This window comes from Podarcis muralis, chromosome 2 (genome assembly GCF_964188315.1).
Source record: "Podarcis muralis chromosome 2, rPodMur119.hap1.1, whole genome shotgun sequence".
Taxonomy (NCBI): Eukaryota; Metazoa; Chordata; class Lepidosauria; order Squamata; family Lacertidae; genus Podarcis; species Podarcis muralis.
Window position 1 is genome coordinate 68,498,481 of NC_135656.1, and position 19,608 is coordinate 68,518,088.

The 19,608-nt window shown below is 45.0% G+C and overlaps 1 protein-coding gene across 1 annotated transcript in view; it reads right to left on the bottom strand.

Annotated features, from left to right (window-relative positions):
- Positions 1-19,608, bottom strand: part of ZFYVE28 (zinc finger FYVE-type containing 28) — a 29,929-nt gene that overhangs the window by 9,469 nt on the left and 852 nt on the right. The window contains exons 2-4 of the mRNA XM_028718485.2: positions 2,873-3,013; positions 1,856-1,993; positions 849-1,051 (exon numbers count right to left, since the gene is read on the bottom strand). Of these exons, the coding sequence (XP_028574318.2) occupies positions 849-1,051; positions 1,856-1,993; positions 2,873-3,013 (482 nt within the window). The remainder of the gene's footprint in view (positions 1-848; positions 1,052-1,855; positions 1,994-2,872; positions 3,014-19,608) is intronic.

Here is a 19,608-nt window from a genome sequence, read left to right on the forward strand (position 1 = left end):
TGCAACTCACAATTTGGCAGCATAAACTTCAGAAGGCAGCAGTGGTCCTTTCCAGAGATTCCCCTTGCTGCCCAGTCACTACTTTTATTGGTTCTGGCCAGGTTGTTTTTTAGCATCTTTTCGTTTTCATATTTAAAAAGTAGCTGTTAGACGTTTCCTCCTCATCTGCCCACATTGAACCACTTTCTGCTCCTTAGCTTAATCCACTGCATTGCCTCAAAAGGTCAGCCTATGGACATGCCCAATTCCTTAAAGCGAAATAATGTACACATAACATGAACACCATTGTTGAAATATCTGCAATGGCTGCCCATCTATTACTGAAACAAGCTTAAGGTCCTTGTGATAACTCACAAAGCCCCAAACAACTGAGGTCCAGGGCACATTTGGGACCACCTAAACCCTTATATCCCAACTTGATCACTGAGATCACCTGCAGGAGTATTGCTGGTTGTTCCCCCATGTTGGTGACACACATTTGACATCAACACAAAAGAGAGACTTTAGTGTGATCTGCCTAGTCCTGTGGAATGCTCTGCCAGCACCTTCTGTTTCAACCTTTAAATGCCTGCTGAAAACTTTTATTCTACCAGGCTTATGCAGGCAATTCAGAATACATATTTCCGTAACAGTCAGTTGATGCTCTCCGATTTTAATTTTTTAATGAGTTTTTCTTATGTATCAATATTATTGTACACTGCCTTGAACCTTTGCATGATAGAATGGTATATAAATATTAGTTATAAAGAGAAAAATAGTCAGAATGTAAGAACCCTACTGGATCAAGTTATCTAGTTATACAGCTGCCAATCAGATGCCTCTGAGAAGCAGGTTTGCTTAGCACCCACCTCAGCTCAAACTCAGCAAAGAGCATATCAAAACGAATCAATGCTCTGCGGATAGGCTCTGAATAGGGTCCAGGTTGGTTCAGGCTTTGTTCCCGGAGTACCGTCCGCACCAACTCCAAGCTGCACAGCAGATCCTTGGCCAGAGGTCGCAGCCGTATCCCATCTGCTTCGTCCACATCAATGTAGGTGTGTGCCATCAAACACTGGAGGGAAGAGTTTGAATTTGGATTTGATATCCCGCTTTATCACTACCCGTAGGAGTCTCAAAGCAGCTAACATTCTCCTTTCCCTTCCTCCCCCACAACAAACACTCTGTGAGGTGAGTGGGGCTGAGAGACTTCAGAGAAGTGTGACTAGCCCAAGGTCACCCAGCAGCTGCAGGTGGAGGAGCGGGGAAGCGAACTTGGTTCACCAGATTACGAGTCTACCACTCTTAATCACTACACCACACAGGAAGGAATAGTGACAGGTCAGGAACACTCCGTGTCCTTTGACTGCCTCTCCCGCCATATCACACAAGCTATTTCAGGGCTGGGATGAGCCCCCCAGCAACTGCCAAAGCCTAACTCCAGGAACGGAACCACATTACATCCCAATGAAGCAAGCAAAATTCCCAAGCGCACAGCAATCATCTACTCAGGTGAGCCAGAGAAATCACAGCTAAAGGAATCCAGGCTGTGAGTAACAAAAGAGGAAAAGGAGAAGATGATGACACTAGATGCACAAGGCGTTAGGAGTTTCCACTATTCCAGCTGTTCATGTTTGTAGCCTAAAATGGAGCTGTACTCAAGAACAGAACATACAAAGAGTGGTTGAATGTTCTAGTCCACCAAATCAGGTGGGACAGTGGTTGCGGCTGATAGCCAGAAGTTTGGTGGTTTGAGCCCACCCAAGGATGGCTAGGGGCTGGATTCCTGCATTGCATAGGGTTGGACCAAATGGCCCCCCATGGTCCCGTACAACTCTACAGCTCAATGCTTGCATGAAATCCCTCCCACACGGCTCACCTCAGCAGCAAACAGCATGTGGTTTCGGAGATTGTCCACGAGGAGGTCTTCGGGGAATTTGATGACATAGTCACGGCCATGACGCTCCTTGGGGATACACTCATCCATAATTCGCTCTATGATGGACAGCAGTTCGGTCTAGGAGAATGGGTAGAGTGGTTGTTACCTTCAACACAAGGACATTCTGGAGACACCAAATGAGCTGACAAGGCAGGAAGCCAGGTCTTCCCAGAAAATTACTGATGGGCCAGGGTAGACTTTGGCATTTCCATTGCCAAACATCTCAGCCAGAAATGGAACTCAGCAGTGAGGATTTAGCAAGACAAAACACACTGTTCTGTATTCTGTGTTGAGCGGAAGAGGTGAAAATTGGGGGAGAGGGGGGCCTCAGACTGCAGCCGCTCCATATTCCAAGAGTGTCCCACTTTTTTTTTCCTGCCACAGGAAATTTACTCTCAAAATAGGAGGAGGAAATCATTTTCCGTTAAAAAACAACAATAGCCAACCCCAAATGCACACAAGCACTGAGGGAGCACTACACTCTGGATGATTGCAGTGTATAATCTCCATCTTGATCCTTGCCAGTCAGAGGCATGCCATTCGCACTGCTCCACTGAAGCAGCCAGGGACTGTAGACCATGTACTTTGGAAAGAATCTCCAAAGGAGGGTGCAATGAGATCAATGCGGGCCTTGCCATCTCCTAACTGGAGTATATTTGCATTTAAAGTGAGAAGATGAATAGGAAGGGGAAGCAAAATCCCTCGCTGAACTTCCCCATTGGAAATCTCTTATTTTGAGTTGTGTGCTGGCTTTCCCCCCAGCCAAGGTTGATTTTGGTCATGGAGTTTCCCCAAGCAAACAGCTAGAAATGTGTGTGTGTGTGTGTGTGTGTGTGTGTGTGTGCGCGTGCGTGTGTGTGAGCTACTGCCAACCTATCAATACTGTGCTTTGAAGTGCCACCCTCCCTCCCCTTCTGATCATCATGTCTAGTTTGGCCCTTAAAGAGAGTGCCTTACCTGACTAAGGTGCAGCTGATTTAATAGAACCAGGTATTGCTGAGGATCTGTTTCTACATCCAGACAGTTGATCTCCGTCACCACTTGGGTCACTCGCTCATCGGCATAGAAAAACTGTGACAGTAATCTCGGATCGGAGCGCTGAATAGAGATAAGAAAGCATGGTTTATTCACACCTCATCCCTGTGAGGCAATGCTGGTACTCATGAACAGAGGTTGTGGTAGTAAACTGGTTTCTGAACGATACCATTTCAGACTGCAGGTGGGGGAAATTACAGTGGTACCTCGCAAGACGAATGCCTCGCAAGACAAAAAACTCACTAGACAAAAGGTTTTTTTGTTTTTTTGAGCTGCTTCGCAAGACGATTTTCCCTATGGGCTTGCTTCGCAAGACGGAAATGTCTTGCAAGTTTGTTTCCTTTTTCTTAACACCGTTAATACAGTTGCGACTTGACTTCGAGGAGCAACTCATAGAACGCGGTGTGGTAGCCTTTTTTGAGGTTTTTTAAGACTTTGGTGATTTTTGAAGCTTTTCCAAAACTTTCCCGACACCGTGCTTCGCAAGACGGAAAAAATCGCAAGACGACAAAACTCGCGGAACGAATTAATTTTGTCTTGCGAGGCACCACTGTACATGACTGAATGTGCTTCACTGCGAGGGGAGGGGGAGAGTTCCCTCTGTGCAGAAAACTAGATGATGTTGATGATGATGATGATGATGATGATGATGATGATGATGATGATACCCCTACCATCTGACTGGGTTGCTACAACCACTCTGGGCTTAGTCTAGCTTTTTCCCTGATGTATGTTTTAAATAAACAGTAAACGCAAGATTATTTTTGCAATGGAGGAACGTTCAGTCATGTGAGGTGCTACTTGCATTCTGAAATGGAACAGTCCAGAAACAGGTTTACTACTACATCTTCTGTGTATGAAAATTAGGCCTCGGCTTTGATGCAACTTCTTGTGATCCCTTTCAGAAACTGCTTTGAATAGCTCTAAGGAAATAAATACATAGAGATTTTGAAGATGAGTATCTATTGGCAGAAGACATGGCAAGGATTAAGTCCCTATTCTCTACAAGATTTAGATGGAAAGATATGAACTTAAAAGAGCAACGCTAGATCAGACCAAGGGCCCATCACCCAGTAGCCTGCCAGTTTTCAACTTCTTCAACTTCTTCTGAGAAGCCCAGGCATAGTGCCTCTGGTTTAACTTATCAGTCGTAGTTAACACCCATTTACAAACTCGTCCTCCACACATTTACCTAATCCGCTTTAAAGCCATCTAAGCCTGCAGCCATCACCACACCTTGTGGCAGCATGTTCCATAAGTTAATTATATGTTGTGTTATGTGAAGCCATCTATTTCAAGTTCCTAGACACCACCAGAATCACATTTCAGGCACCTGGGGGGAAGCAACTTTGCACCCAGTCATTACATACATACAAACATATGCCATTAAGTAACATCTTTTGCAGAGTTTGGGCACAAAAGGCAGCCCTTGAATTGTTGTATCCAGCCAGATTGCAAGGATTTCGGTCAAGAATAAAACAAAACAAACAAACAAACAAACAAACAGAGGGCCTTCCAGTTCACCAAAGCGCTCAGGCACACACCCCAGGCCTGTTCTATGCTATTTGTTTTTGGGAACAATGATAAATCTTATGAAAGAGGAATGACCCTCTAGGCTTAAGAGGCCAATTCCTGACAGGTGGATTCCAAGCCTAAATGTGGCAAATAACAAGTGAGAAAAATGGTATCTAAAAGATGGGAGGGTGGGGGCAAGACAAGAAAAACCAAGGAGAGTTCACAGGGTTCCCACAATTGTAACTTTGTCTATTCATAGGTAAGTTCTACTGAATTCAATATGGTTTACTCCCAGATTAGGATTGCAGCCTTAGGACTTATCCACACTAACCTTTCCTCTGCTCTTTCCAGGCATGGTCCACGCTTTAAAACTCTGTGTATGAGCACCCTTTCCCCCCACCCCCTCTGGATCTTTATATACAGAAACCTGCTCTTTAAAGCTATATTTGAGGAAATGGCAATCCACAGTTCTGAATGGGCACTAAAGAGTGGGGAAAGCTATGGGGCAACAATCACCACCACCACGCTCAGACATGGACCTGTGTCTGGAAAGAGCGGGGCAAAAGGTACTATAGTTTTCCGTGCATAAGAATTTTATTATTAAAAAAATGATAAAAATTGGGGGTTGTCTTATACACAGATAGTGCAGAGGGGGGACGAGCAATTTGGTGGCAGCCACAAGCAGGATATTGTGAGCAGCGGTCAGTCGGGTGAGTGATTGTCGGCAATCCCACCAAAAAAAGCCCAACAACTGTAGACAATCCCCCCCAAAAAAAGCTTAACAACTCTGGGCAATCTCCCCCCATTTCCTTAATTTGGAGTCCCAAAAAATAGAGGTCTTATACACGGGGGCGTGTTATACATGGGAAAATGCGGTAAGTGTGGATGAGCCTAAGTCCACAACATGGTCCACAGGTCCTTTGCAATGGGACTCTCTGTATCCTCCTCTCAAACTGTTTTTAACCCCTCAAGCATGCCCTGGGACTCTGAGAGTAACATGGCATAGACCTGCCCCTTTCAGTGTGAAGAAAGCACCAGATGCCCTTGGAAAAAAACAAGGGATGTCTGTACTGTACTATAAACCCAAACCGATTTTAAATGGGATCACCCATCTTGGCTGCTTCTGATGAAACTGTGATTCTAAAGGGGGTGCTGAAGCTTCTCAATCCCTTATGTTCTTTCAGACGGCATGTGAAAGGCTAAGCTAGGCAGAGTGGAAATCTGTGTAGGCTAATTATTGAAGTCCAGGAAACTTATTTGCAGGACTGTCCTTCAGATCAATGCCATGCAATTGCATACTCTGCCAAACAGAAACCGGCAAAGGCAACAGTATAACATGCCCAAGATTATCCCCACTCAAATGCAGCCTAGTCAGCACATTTGAGTAAATTAACCTTGGGACCAAGCCAGAAGTCTCAAGCTATTGCTTTGAAGCTGCTAGAGACAAGCAACTTGTGCTAAACAGAAGTGCCTCTGCATTTGCCTCCCCCCTTTTGACGATTTAGAAAGGGAGAGGGAGACTTTGGCTAAAGGCCTTTCAGCAGAGGCTGGACAGGGATGCTTCAGCTGCACCCTGCATTGAGCAGGGGGCTGGATTACTTGACTTCAAAGCTCCCTTTCAACTCATAAGAACATCAGAAGAGCCTGCTGGATGAGCCAGGGGCCCATCTAGTCCAGCATCCTGTTCCCACACTGGCCAGCCATCTGTGGGAAAGATGCAATCAGGATCCAAGTACAAGAGCACTCTTCCCTCCTGCGGTTTCCAGCAACTGGTCTTCAGAAGCATTGCTGATTCTGACTAGGGAGGCAGAGTATAGCTATCATGGCTAGTAGCCCTTGACAGCCTTGTCCTCCATGAATTTGTCCAATCTTCCTTCAAAGCCACCCAAAGTTGGTGGCCATCAACACCTCCTGCCAGAGTAAATGCCATTTTTTAATTATGCATTGTCATTGTATGTATAAGTACTTCTATGCTGTTCTAGCTCCATGCCATGTGCAAAATTATTTATTTATTTATTTATTTATTTTTATTAAAGATTTTCTTGGTTTACAAATGTATGTGCAATGTCTCTCTCTCTCTCTCTCCCCCCCCCCCAGTAACATTTTTTACAGATCAGTTTCATTTGCTGAGACATTAGGAAGAAAAGGGGGAAAGAGGTGGTGGTGGTGGTGGGGAGATGAGTGGGGTTGGGGTTGGGTGGCGGGGTTTCTATTTTACTTAATATATGTGGGGCTTTGTGTCAGCATCGCTTGTGCAGGTTCTCTGCTATTCCCATGTGCAAATTTATAAGCTTTTATTATGTTCTCTCTCTCTCACCTTTTCTCTAACCCAAATGCGGCAACCTTTCCTCTTAAGGAGTTGCTCCACCCCCCCCCCCCCGATCATTATGGTTGCCCTTTTCTGAAATAAAAAATCCTCCTTCTATGACTGAATCACTGTGCAGGCTGCCCTAACTGTCCACCCCTGGCTCCACTGAGTGGGAGGATTACTAACGGGTCACATTCAAAGGCTCATGATCTCCACCTTTGTGACAAACAGGATAATGACAGAGTTTGGAAAGGTTTCCCAAAGCCCCTCAAGTCACGAGCAAGCATCTTTCTCTGTCTACTTCTGGCATATAATGACAGAGGCTTGTGCCTGAGCAAGTCCATGTCACAAATGAACCTTCGGGGAAGGGTGAGGTATGGTGGATCAATTGCTTATTGCTGCTGCTCTTATATTCCTATAGAAAATACATTGGCCTGTTCTAAGATTATTTTCTAATGTTGGCTTTCAGTTTATGCACTTCTGTCTTGGGACCCTCAGGCCTATAAATATGATACATAAATAAATAAAAATAGATAAGTCATCTAGAGCAGAGGTTCCCAATTACCCAAGTACTGCAGACCCCCTGTTTTTCAAAAGTCGAGCCGTGAACTTTTGAAAATGTTGATATCTCTATGGTAGTTTTTGTTATGTGAATGGTGCCACAGATCCCCTGGGATCTGCGGGTTATCAATTGGGAACCACTGATTTAGAGAAGTGTCACGGCACTGCCACTTGGCTGCTTTTGACTAACCCAACTACTCTGGAACTGCCACCCTCTAAGCATGTACAGAAACTAGTTCATGAACTGAACCCAGCTCAGGCCTTCAGACTGATCAAGGGGGAGACAGAATGCCAAGGACAGACCATTTATTGACAGTCAGAAAGTGGCATGATGCTGTGGTTAGATTTTCCGCTCTGTAAATGAGGCAGCACACACCTATGCATATACAGAGCTGGGCTCACGGATTACCAAGTGATGGAGTTCTCTGTAAGGATCTTCAGCCCCAGTGGGAACAAAAGCCATGCCAGGACACAAAAGCTAGGATGGGGGGGGGGCAAAGGACTGTAGGAGTAGATTATCTGTCAGAATCTCTAGCGGACAGGCTGTTTCCCACTTGGTGCAAACATATCACCAGAACCAGGCAATCACAGCCAACAGGCCAGCCAACCAACTCCTCTGCTCATGAAAGAGCTATGTGGGCACTTGGAGAGAGGGTCTCACCCAGCAACAGTTAAAAGAATAAAGCTCACATCCTCAGAGTACAACAAGCCAGTTCAGTGGCATTTAACAACAGAACCTTTTCTGCAGTAACTCCTCGGCTAGAGAATTTTGCCTGGTGCCTAACATGTGGTCTTTTAAACACCAAACACCTTCTCCCCCCACCCTGGCTTTTCAGTTTTTAAAACATGGTTGAGCACTTTCTAGACCTTGTTGCTGGTTTTATTTGGATGCTATTTCTGATTTTATGTTCATATTACATTGTTATATTTTATGGGTTTGGAATATTGTAAACCACAAAGAGAGCTTTGTGTTGATGGGTGGTATAAAAACCCTGCAAATCAGGGGGTGGGGAAGACCTTTGGACCTCCAGAAGTTGCTCCCATCAGCCTTGTCAAGTATGCTTGATAGCCAGGGATGATGGGAGTTGCAGTTCAGCAACAGCTGGAGGGTGATAGGTTCCCCACACCTGCTGAATTTTTTTTTGGGTTTTAATTACACTTTCTTGCAAGTTGTATGCCACTTTCCTCCAGCCCCACCCTCCTGTGCAAAACCAATCGTGAAACATTAGCTGTTGCACACCCACCACAGAAAGGCTATCTTCTGCCCCACAGTGCAATGCTGTACAACTGACAAAGGATGAAGGCATTCCTCATTATGGTATCCTTCAGAATGGCCACCATTCCTTACCATTCACCATGCTAGCTAGGGCTAATTGGAGTTGTCGTCACAAACATCTTGGAGGGACTCTAGTTGGGAAAGGCTGTTCTAGAGATAACATTAAAACCACTGGATTTTTTAAAAGTTCTTTTTTCTCTGGAAAGGTCTTCAGAGGTTGCCATGCAGGTATATTAGCAAACTTGTTCACCACGAATCTCCTTTTGTGTCTCCAATCTGTTGTTGTGGTGGTGGTTGGCATTTGACACAAACAAATACTGCATGGCCAGATGGGAAAGGCCATAAGAAACCAATTTCAAGCTGGGTCAGAGATTCTCATAAACAGGTGTGACGTGGAAACGCTCCCAAACAGCTGACTCTGTGCAGTGGCTTTTGTGCAGAGTTAACACAAGATGAAATCATGCAGCCATCTCAGGATGTGCACAGCCTTGCGGCATGAAGTCATATACACACACCTCTCTCAGGTATGCTGGGAGGGCAGGAAGCTCTCACAAAGACGACGTTAATCTCAGGAGCACAAACATTGCTATGCTGCACCTCCACCAATCACACCGTCAGCTGCCTCCACCCAAGTCAAGCCATAATTTGCTGGTGAAGCAGCTAAGGCATAGCAGTTTGCACCAAGAACCCAAAAAACAGCACGTTCTGAAGCGGGTGGGGGAGACATGAGCCAGCCCTGACTGGGCTCCCATTAGGAATCTTACACAGATTTTTCTTCCTGAGACCCTAGCTAGGCCTGTCATTAGCTCACTTGGTGCCTCAGTTCCTCAAAAGCTGCAAGGTTTTGGTGATCAGAAACTGAGCTCCAAAAACCACTGTTTCTGTCATTGGAAGGAATAATTTTCTGGGCCAAATCCTCCAGTTGAGGAACAACGGAAGGCAGAAGCAGCTGCCGTGCCCCAAGAGGAATGACACCTTCACAATACTGCCCAGCACAGCTTCTCTGAGTGGTGTGTGGCATCCAGCCAGGCCAGCATGCATATGTTGAAAACCTTTGGAGGCCTGCAAAAACTTGCTTGCAAAGCATTATTAAAATACCTCTGATCGGCATCAACTTAGATGCTGCGTTGACCACAGGGCCCATGACTATGTTCAGAGCACTGTCAATTCAGGTGCTTGGCAGGACTTGCTCTACCTGCCATTTGTTCAATTCTTGCCCCTCCTCTACCTCATTAGATCAGGCAGGAGTGGGCTGACTGACTGGGTTTCAGGGGAAGTGCCTCTTTGTGAGAGGTGGTGGTTGCTTCTGAAAAGGTCTCTCTGAACTCTTGACGATTAAGCTGGTCACATACACACGAGTAGGTGGTTGTTATGCAACCCCAAACACTCTCGGATGACCTCAATGTTCCAGTTTAATTACTGTTTGGTTTCCAGTCTGGTTTTGGAAAGGAAAGTGCTTTGGTGACCCTGATGGGTGACCTATACCAGGAGGACAGGAAGAGACCTTGCTCCCTATAGGCCTGTTTTCCCCACTGCCTCCGCTGCTTCTGGCTGCATGGATGAGCAGCACAGGGGGGACTGAGGGCGATGTGTGAGCTAGGTTTCAACCACTGCTCCTTGTGAACTCTCTCCCCAGCTGCTGATCTGGTCTGTGGAAAACAGCTGAGGAGCAGAGAAGAGGAGGCATGGCTGCAGGATCCTACTGCTGACAGCTTGCTGGGTTTTCATACTGAGAGAGGTGAGCCCTTGTGCATGTGAATGGGGAATGTCATGCAGGTTTGGCCTCATTCACTGCAGCCAGAAGTCACCCCGGAGGTAAAGTGGCCCCTAGGCTGAAAGCAAATCCTCACCCCTGCTATACAGCAGTGTTCTTCAAGGACTGCTTGCTCCCACATGAACATGCATGCATGCATGCAGATATGACCTTGTATTAATAGCCTGTTTCTTCCCAGCTCAGTTATGGATGTATCTTGATTTAATAACTATTTGTTGTTTGCTCATTTTAAACATAATATGTTAAAACTATTACTTTTACTGTGAGTTCCTCCATGAAACTGTGGGAGGTTGGAGAGCATATTTAAAGTGTATGAATGAATGAATGAATGAATGAATAAATAAATAAATAAATAAGAAAGGCAAATAAAGAGGATTTCTTCCCCTCCCCTGATCTTTCTGGATCTCTCTTGGCCAACACTTACTCCAAATCCACTGCCTTTTTACCATCAAAATGTAAGTCACAGAATAATGCAGCAGTTTAGGACTTCTCCAGAGATTACTATTGTCTGGTGGTCAGCTCTGCTTCTCTCTTTGACCACCAATCCCTCTAGTTGGAGCTCATCTCAACCGCAGGACAGACACACCCATAGTCTGTTTCGCCAAGCACTGGACTTGCAGTGACCTGTACAACCAGACCATCAATTTTAGCCAACACAGTCTCTTCCCAGTCACCCACAGAATCTCTTCTTCTTCATACATTGTCCTACTTCCTGTGCCAGTCACAGAAATGGGTGAGGGCATGACACAAGGAAAGTTGGTTGTCCTGGCTATGAAAACTTGGAGAAAACCCGGCAGCATTAATCATCTCTTTCTCTCGCCACCTCCAATACTGAACCACCAAGAGACAGAATTCAAATGCGTGATCAGCAGGTTCCGAGTAACAAGAATTACTTGAGTTCAACAACAAAGGAAAACTATGGGAAGGAGATAATGAATCAAACCTTATGTAATATGCAAAATGTTGAAAATTGTATTATGTGCCAACATGGCTCAATGGTATAGCACATACTCTGCATACAAAAAGTCCCAGATTCCAATCTCTGGCATCTCCAGTCAGGGTTGAGAAAGACCTGTGCTTAAAACCTTGGGAAGTCAGTACATAGGCCATGTGCAGGGTGGGGCTAATCCTATGGCCCTCCCAATGTTGTTGGTCTACAACTCTTATTACCCCTAACCATTGGCCATGCTGGCTGGAGCTGATGGCAAGTAGATCCAACAACATCTGGAGGGCCACAGTTTGGCCCAGGATTGTCTACACCAGGGCTGAATAGAGAACCAATGGTCTGAGTCACAGCATAAAGCAGTTCCTACATACCTATAGATCAGCAAGACTCATATGGATAACAGCAGTACCATGGGCAATTCATTACCAGAGTAATTAGGGTGAAAATCCAACACACACCCCAAATTCAATAGGACTCACTTCTAAATAGACTTGGTTAGGATTGCATTATAAATTACATGTTTATTCCACAGTAGCAACTGGACCATATTGTGTTTGCAAACACCAAGCACATTACTGGAAGACATGGCGGAAGACTTAAAAACCAGTGTGAAGGCAGACGTGCTTAGCAATATGTGAGTAATCTTTCTTCCATGCAAACATCACAATGACAACCTGTTTTCTCTTCCTGATGGATTTATACTAGACATAAATATACAGGCTTGTTTTATTCAAAATAAGTTGTATCCAAGTAGTCTGTTCGGACAACACCTACAGATAATTATTACCAAATCTTGAAATACTGGAGAAAAGCCAAGAGACACTCGTGCCAATGTTTGAAGAGGACAAGAGAAAGGGCAAGGATTACTATAACGTAATTATTTAGCCCAGTGCCAATCCAATGAAAAAGCAATCAAGGGAGCCAAATGATTTCAAAGAGCAAAAAGATCAGATCAATGTTTCGCAGGGAAAGGGTTCTTGTTAAACAAACCCTATTTTAACCTTTTGCTGATATTACAGGTTTAATTGTAAAATGATACCAAGTTAAATGGCCTTGATAGAACGTCTGGAAGATATTGGCTCCCGAGGTTTTTACTGAAGCCCAAGCTAATGAAATGCTGTCTCTTTGGAATGGGCTTATAGCTCCAACCTAGAAGTGAAGCTGCAAGCTTCTGGGTAATGATGCTCCGCAACACCCAAACTCCCTCCCCCAAGTTCTCTGTAAATAGCATTGGACTCTGACGCCACCTCTTATGTTGCACTGAGCTTTGGAACAGAGAGAACCTTCTCTGACCACTGATCTGTCTAGCTGCAGCTCATCACAATCACAAGATCAACACACTCGTCGGTGGTTTCAACACAAAACCTTTCCTCTACTCTCCGCCCTCAAGTCCTCTGGTATGGGCAGAAAACTTGAGAGGGCTGGAGGTGGTTCTCTTGTTTCATGTTCAGCTTTGGAGTAGGCAGAAGCCACACGAATCGTAACACTACTTCAACCTGCTCCGGAAACCAACTTGCTATGAGACAACACCCCCTTACACCTCTCCTTAAAGTGTTTTGTATGAGCACAAGATTTAGAGAAGGCCTTGCGGTGACCACAAGTAACGTCTGGCTAATGAGCAAAGCAAATACTTGTGGGACCCTGTAAACAGGACATTGTGATGCACCGTCATACTGACTAGTAACAGACAGGCAATCGGCTCCACAAGATCTGTGCAACCCACAGAGTATGCAGTCAGGATAGCAGAAAGTGGTGTTGATCCACTATTAAAAGAGAGAGAGAGAGATGTATGCTTAAGACATTTGACTTAAAAGAACATGGGAAGTTGCCTTGTATTAAGCCAGACCATCTGTCCATGTTGTCTACACTGATTGGCAGTGGTTCTCCAAGGTTTCAGGCGGGAGGCATTTCCAGCCCAACATGGAAACACCAGGGATTGAACCTGGGACCTTCTGTGTGCAAATCGAGGAGAAGCAAAGAGTTATGTGGGGCAAGAAAGAATTTGTGGCTAACCAATAAAGGTGGCTGACAGCTTTAAGGAGGAAATCACTATCAAAAGATAGTGTTCCTAGAAAAATCATCAGTTCAGGGTCCAGCTTCCTGTTAATTTTAAAAGACATACCAAATGCAGCATAAAAATCATTAGTGAGGAAGTCTTCAGACTACACTAATTACAGCCTGATTCTCTCCGCTGTGATATGTTAAAATAATATTCCATAGTTGTTTACTTATTATGTATTCATTAATTCACACCCAACTCCATATCTTCCGATCCCATTTCCTGTTGTATTTGCAGCGTTTTTCTGTCCTATTTTTTTCAAATAAATTCCTTCCATACTTTTTCCATTCTTTTCCCAAGAAATGCTTTAATAAAACCTTATTTTTAAAAAGTACCATATTTTTCTCTCCATAACACTCACTTTTTTTGTCCTAGAAAGTAAGGGGAAATGTCTGTGCGTGTTATGGAGTGAATGCCTACGGATGGCGGGGGGATCTGCTGCAGTCGTGAGCAGAGGATCCATGGTTCCCCCTTCCTTCCCTCCTCCGTGGCTCACTTTGAAACAGCAAAGTGGGAGAGGAGCCGCTTACACAGGTGTAAGCGGCTCCTGTCTGGTTGGCTGCTTTAAATCAACCGTGCTCTTTGTCCCTCTCTCCTCCCCACTCAGCTCGCTAAATAGCAGCAAAGCTTTTCAGCATTTTCATTTTCAGCTGGGGAGGAGGGAGAGAAGCAGAGCCTGCTTGTTTTAAAGGAGCAAAGCGGGAGAAGAGAGGAGCCTTCTTCCCTTATACCCCTCTCCTGCATTATTAGCAGCATCCTTCTCCACCCACCCCACGGGTGCTCCTTGTCCCTTGAGTGCTTTTCCTTCCCTCCCCACTTAAAATGTGGTTACAAAGCACGGATCCACATGGATCCTCAGGATTTTTGCACTGGGTCACCCCAAATTCACCATCAGATCACATAGCATGTCCATGGCTACGCCTGCACCAAAACACACACACACACGCACACACACACACACTGTTTCATGGGGCCGCAATGGCGCAAAAACTTGGTTACAAAGCACGGATCCACATGGATCCTCAGGATTTTTGCATTGGGCTACCCCAAACAGATCACATATCTGTGGCCACAACATGAACCACAAAAATCATACATCCACTGTTTCGTTTAGAATATTTTTTTTCTTGTTTTCCTCCTCTAAAAACTACGTGTGTGTTATGGTCAGGTGCGTGTCATGGAGCGAAATATACGGTAATTACAGACTGATTGTATGCAGATTCAGAAGTCTATGTTCAACAGGACTTGCTCCCAGGTGAGTGAGTATAGCGTTACAGATTTGCAGCAATGTGGCAAGTTAATGCAAGGAAACCTTAGCAAATAATGAATATTCTGAGTATGTAACTGACTGGGCTTCTACAATATAAGGGCAAGAAATCCAACACATAGAATTGTAGAGTTAGAAGGGACCCTAAGATTAGGAATTTTGTGTTCTATGGACTGAGCTATCTGCTTATCAATAACCAAATCCAAGTGGCTACAAAAGGAGACGCTGCTTTTTAGGCCACCCTAAAATAAAGTTGTGATATTTATTTACATTGCTGATAGCATGTTTGAATCATCTGCTCCTTCTGGGGCTCCTATACTAAAAATGCATTTTGCGTTAGCATGCAATGGGCCATGGTGAGCCACCTGGGCTCTCTCTCCAGGGATGCTTAAATGCAGAGTTAGTTTTCAACAACAGTTCTGCAGTTGTGTACTTGGCTAGCTATCATGGCATACCCAGGTAGGCTATTGGAACTGCTCTCTTAAAGCACAGGAGCGCAGCCCTGTGTGAATTAGAGCGGGCATGGCTGGCTCTAGTCACCCCCACTGGCATTCAGCCTCTCCCCCCCCCAGCTGTATGTGGCTGTTCAGGACAAAAAATGTTGCCTATCCCTAACTACAGAGCTGCGCAAAGATCAACAAGATGCAAGCTTTATCTTTCGAACCAGGGGAGTTCAACTGTCACTCACAAGTGACAATTATGCCCCATTTGTTATTCCCCCTCACACACCCCGTTTTGCAATGTGACAAATTAATGCAAGGAAAAACGCTCCTTTTCAAAATGCCAGCAATACGCTATTCCCTAAATTCTATTAAGACAGATTGGTCAAGGATAGACGTACGTAACAGATGTTGAATAAACTGGCCTGTGGCCTTCACATTCACTGTCCGCAGAGTTGAACAAATAAATATGACCCCACCACGAGAGACTCAGAGTTCTCTTGGCTCTCCCACAGCTGACAAGCAGGTGAACTGAAGCTTCTCTGTAATGCTACAACGAAGTCAACAAATGACCACACACACACAAAGTCTTTATACCGATTTGCCTTTTCATCAATTCTTTATGATACATTTTTCATTCACTCTTGAGAATGTGGATAAGGGCAAGCAAGAGGGGGTGATTCATTGCTGTTTAGAAAAAAAAAAGTGGCCAATAATGAAGAGTTACCTAATATGATTATGAAATATCTGAAAAGGAACAGAAAAGCAATAATAGGATTCATGAGCAACTATTGTCACTGGTAAGCAGCTAAATGCTATTTTTGGTTCCTTCTGGATAAACAGCCAACAATAAAAAAAACAAGAACTGGATTTTCAAGAGTTCATAGCTACTGGATGTATGAGTCTCACCAGCCACAGGAATGTTCTCTTTCAAATTTTTTTTCCAAACAATCAGTTTTTTCATACATGAGCAGTTGGGTCACAAAAATGTTTGTTTGTTTGTTTGTTTGTTTGTTTGTTTGTTTGTTTGTTTGTTTTAACTATGGCTTACTTCTTACCAATGTGTTAACATGCATCTGCACTGGAACACATCATGATTGAATGTTCCTCGCCAAAAATAAAAATCCCTGCATATAGAAAACTAAGAATTCAGCGTGATGGCTAGTTTTCTATGTGAAATGCGTGGGTTTTCCCCCAAGTTGAGGAACATTCACAGCATAATTCTATGCATATCTACTCAGAAGTAAGTCTCACTGAATTCAATGGGACTTACTCCCAGGTAAGGGCGTACACAGGAATATACAGTGGTGCCCCGCAAGACGAACGCCTCGCAAGACGGAAAACCCGCTAGACGAAAGGGTTTTCCGTTTTGGAGGCGCTTCGCAAAATGAATTTCCCTATGGGCTTCCTTCGCAAGACGAAAGCCCATAGGGAAATCTCCGGGACAGCGGGGAAGCGCAGCGCGTCTTCCCCACTGTCCTCGGACCTCCTCCGAAGGCTGGCGGCGGGCGGAGAGACCTTCTCCCGCCGCCAGCCTTCGTTTCTCCGCTATCCCGGACGGCTTTTGAAGGCAGGTGGGGGGGAGCAAAGACTTTCGCCCCCCGCCGGCCTTCAGAAGAGGTCCAGGACCTCTTCTGAAGGCCTGCGGGGGGCAAAAGTCTTTGCTCCCCCCTGCCTGCCTTCCCGGGAGAGCGGAGAAACGCAGCGTGTTTCTCCGCTGTCCCGGACGGCTTTTGAAGGCAGGCGGGGGGGAGCAAAGACTTTCGCCCCCCGCCCGCCTTCAGAAGAGGTCCTGGACCTCTTCTGAAGGCTGGCAGGGGGCAAAAGTCTTTGTCCCCCCTGCCTGCCTTCCCGAGGGCTTTTAAATCACCCCGGGACAGCGGAGAAGTCCCCCGCTGTCCAGGGGCTTTTTAAAATGCTGGCGGGCGGCAGCGGAGGCTTCGCTCCCGCCCGCCAGCATTTTAAGATCGCCCCGGACAGTGGAGAAGTCCCCCGCTGTCCCGGGGTTTTTTAAAATGCTGGGGGTGGGAAGAAAAGCCCTTGGTCCCCCCCCCAGCCTTCAGAAGAGGTCGGGGGACAGACTGTCCCCGGACCTGGTCTGAAGTCAGTTTCCATAGGAACGCATTAATTGATTTTCAATGCATTCCTATGGGAAACTGTGCTTCACAAGACGGAAAAATCGCAAGACGACAAAACTTGCGGAACGAATTAATTTCGTCTTGCGAGGCACCACTGTAGTAAGGGCAAAATAGCTTTTTAAAAATAAAGATGTCCTTCAATCTCAGCCCCAGCAATTGAACAGCAAGGCCTTAAAATCAGCTTCATATTACAGTGGTATCTCGGGTTAAGAACTTAATTTGTTCTGGAGGTCCGTTCTTAACCTGAAACTGTTCTTAACCTGAAGCACCACTTTAACTAATGGGGCCTGCTGCTGCCGCCGCGCCGCTGGAGCACGATTTCTGTTCTCATCCTGAAGCAAAGTTCTTAACCCGTGGTAATATTTCTGGGCTAGCAGAGTCTGTAACCTGAGTGTATGTAACTCGAGGTACCACTGTATTTCTGGTTAGTGGAGTCTGTAACCTGAAGTGTGTGTAACCCGGGGTACCACTATAGTAGCATAAGAGGAAACTAAGCACCTTGTACTAAAAGCAAGACCTACAGGTTTTCTCTTCTCAGTGCTTAGATTTGAACCCATATGCACTATATTCTTTGTACGTCACCATTGTTGCAACATTTATTTATTTCACAATATTTATATCCCACTTGACTGTAATAAAACCTCAAAGCGATTTACAACACACTGTACCGTTCATAGAGTGTGACGAATGGATCAGATAGTCCTTTCACCTACCTAGTTTAGTATGCAATCTCTGACTTTAAGTGTCAAAAAACAAAAAAATATAAACCCATGAAGTATTTAAATAGTCTCTTCCTTTCTCCCTGAAACATGCCAGTCACTTGACCCCCACATTAGAGGGTGGATTAATTCCCAAAGTAGCCTTCACACCTATTCCCCAAATCTGCTGGCATTTTATTATTCCAGCTCCAAGTAATCCAGTCTCACACATAACTGTCAAAATCCATTTGAATGCTGCTCTGCTTTAGGCCTCAAACAAGTTCTGAGGCAGAGAATTCCACAACACATTTTTACTTTTATCAGCAAATTGTAGGCTGTAATCCGTACCCCTTTGCTCCTATTCCCAATTATTGTTTTACTTATATAAAATAAGAATCTCTCAATCTCTCAATAATAAAGTGGGGTTTTTAGCTCTGCCCCAAAAACATTGATGGAGAAACAGTGACTTTTTCATTCCTAGAATACAAGGTGGTTTAAAAAATTAAAGCTCATCCAGCACAGTAAGTTTAGTGTCAACCAGCAATTTCAGCTGAGCTATCTAGCACACAACATAAACCTAGGTTTATTCCCTAGAGTAGAGCTAGCAACCCCGGTTCTGTTTACTAATTACACCTTGGTATATGCTTGGCTGAGTGAAATATGAGTCATAAACAAGTCAGCAGGAAGTCAACCCCCTGCCAGCCAATAGATGACACCAATCCCTGTAGAGCCAGTTGCATCCACCCACAAACTTCAGTTTCACCCTTGCAAAGAAGTGATGGCACAACACCTATTTACACACAAACTTCAGGCTTTCAGTTCCATCCACAACTGGCCCAGATCTCCCTCTCCTAAACAAGTGGTATGGGGCAGCTGTTTTTGGCCACAAGGTCTGGCCTAAAAGCCCCCTCCCCCATGGACTAAAATAAAGTGAGACTAAAATACTTTCATTTTAGCATAGGGTTTGGGTGACTTCTAAAACCTGGTATCAGTTACCACACAGCTGGTTTTTCACTGCGCTTATTGGTCTGTTTTGGCTTTAATCTCTCCTGTTGCTGGCTGTTTTGAGCAGCTTTTTAACGTGTTAGAAAGGGAGATGAGTGTTTTCAGCAATACATACCTTGATCTGTCACATACACCCTTTTCTTTACCCATATGAAATGTATGTCTCCATTATGGTAGCCACAGACCTGGATGAAAACTCTAGAAGAAATCCTTAGAGCAAACCTAACCAGTACAGAGATGCTTTTTGCTGTGGGGAATCTTCTAGTGCCACGACTGGCAGAAGGTGACAGACAGGAAAAAAGTAGAAGCATGCGGTACAGAAGAAGGTGAATTATTTGAAGGGCTGACACACAGGTGGAGCAAATTTGATTTGTTGCTTGGTTCGGGGAGGACCCAAAGCAATGGGTTCAAGTTACAAGGAAGGGGATTTCTCAACTAAACATTAGGAAGAAGTGCTTGATGGTATGAGCAGTTCTCTAGCAGAACAGGCTGCTTTAAAAGCTGGTGGGCTTTCCTAATGAGGTGTTTAAGCAGAGGCTGAATGAAGGATGCTATTGAACTGGATTTCCTGCTTGGGAAGGAAGGGGTTGGACTAGATGATATCAGAGATCCCCTCTTGCAAGACTGGGATTCTAGGAAAGTTGAGAAAGAAGCCACCCCGCACCACAGAG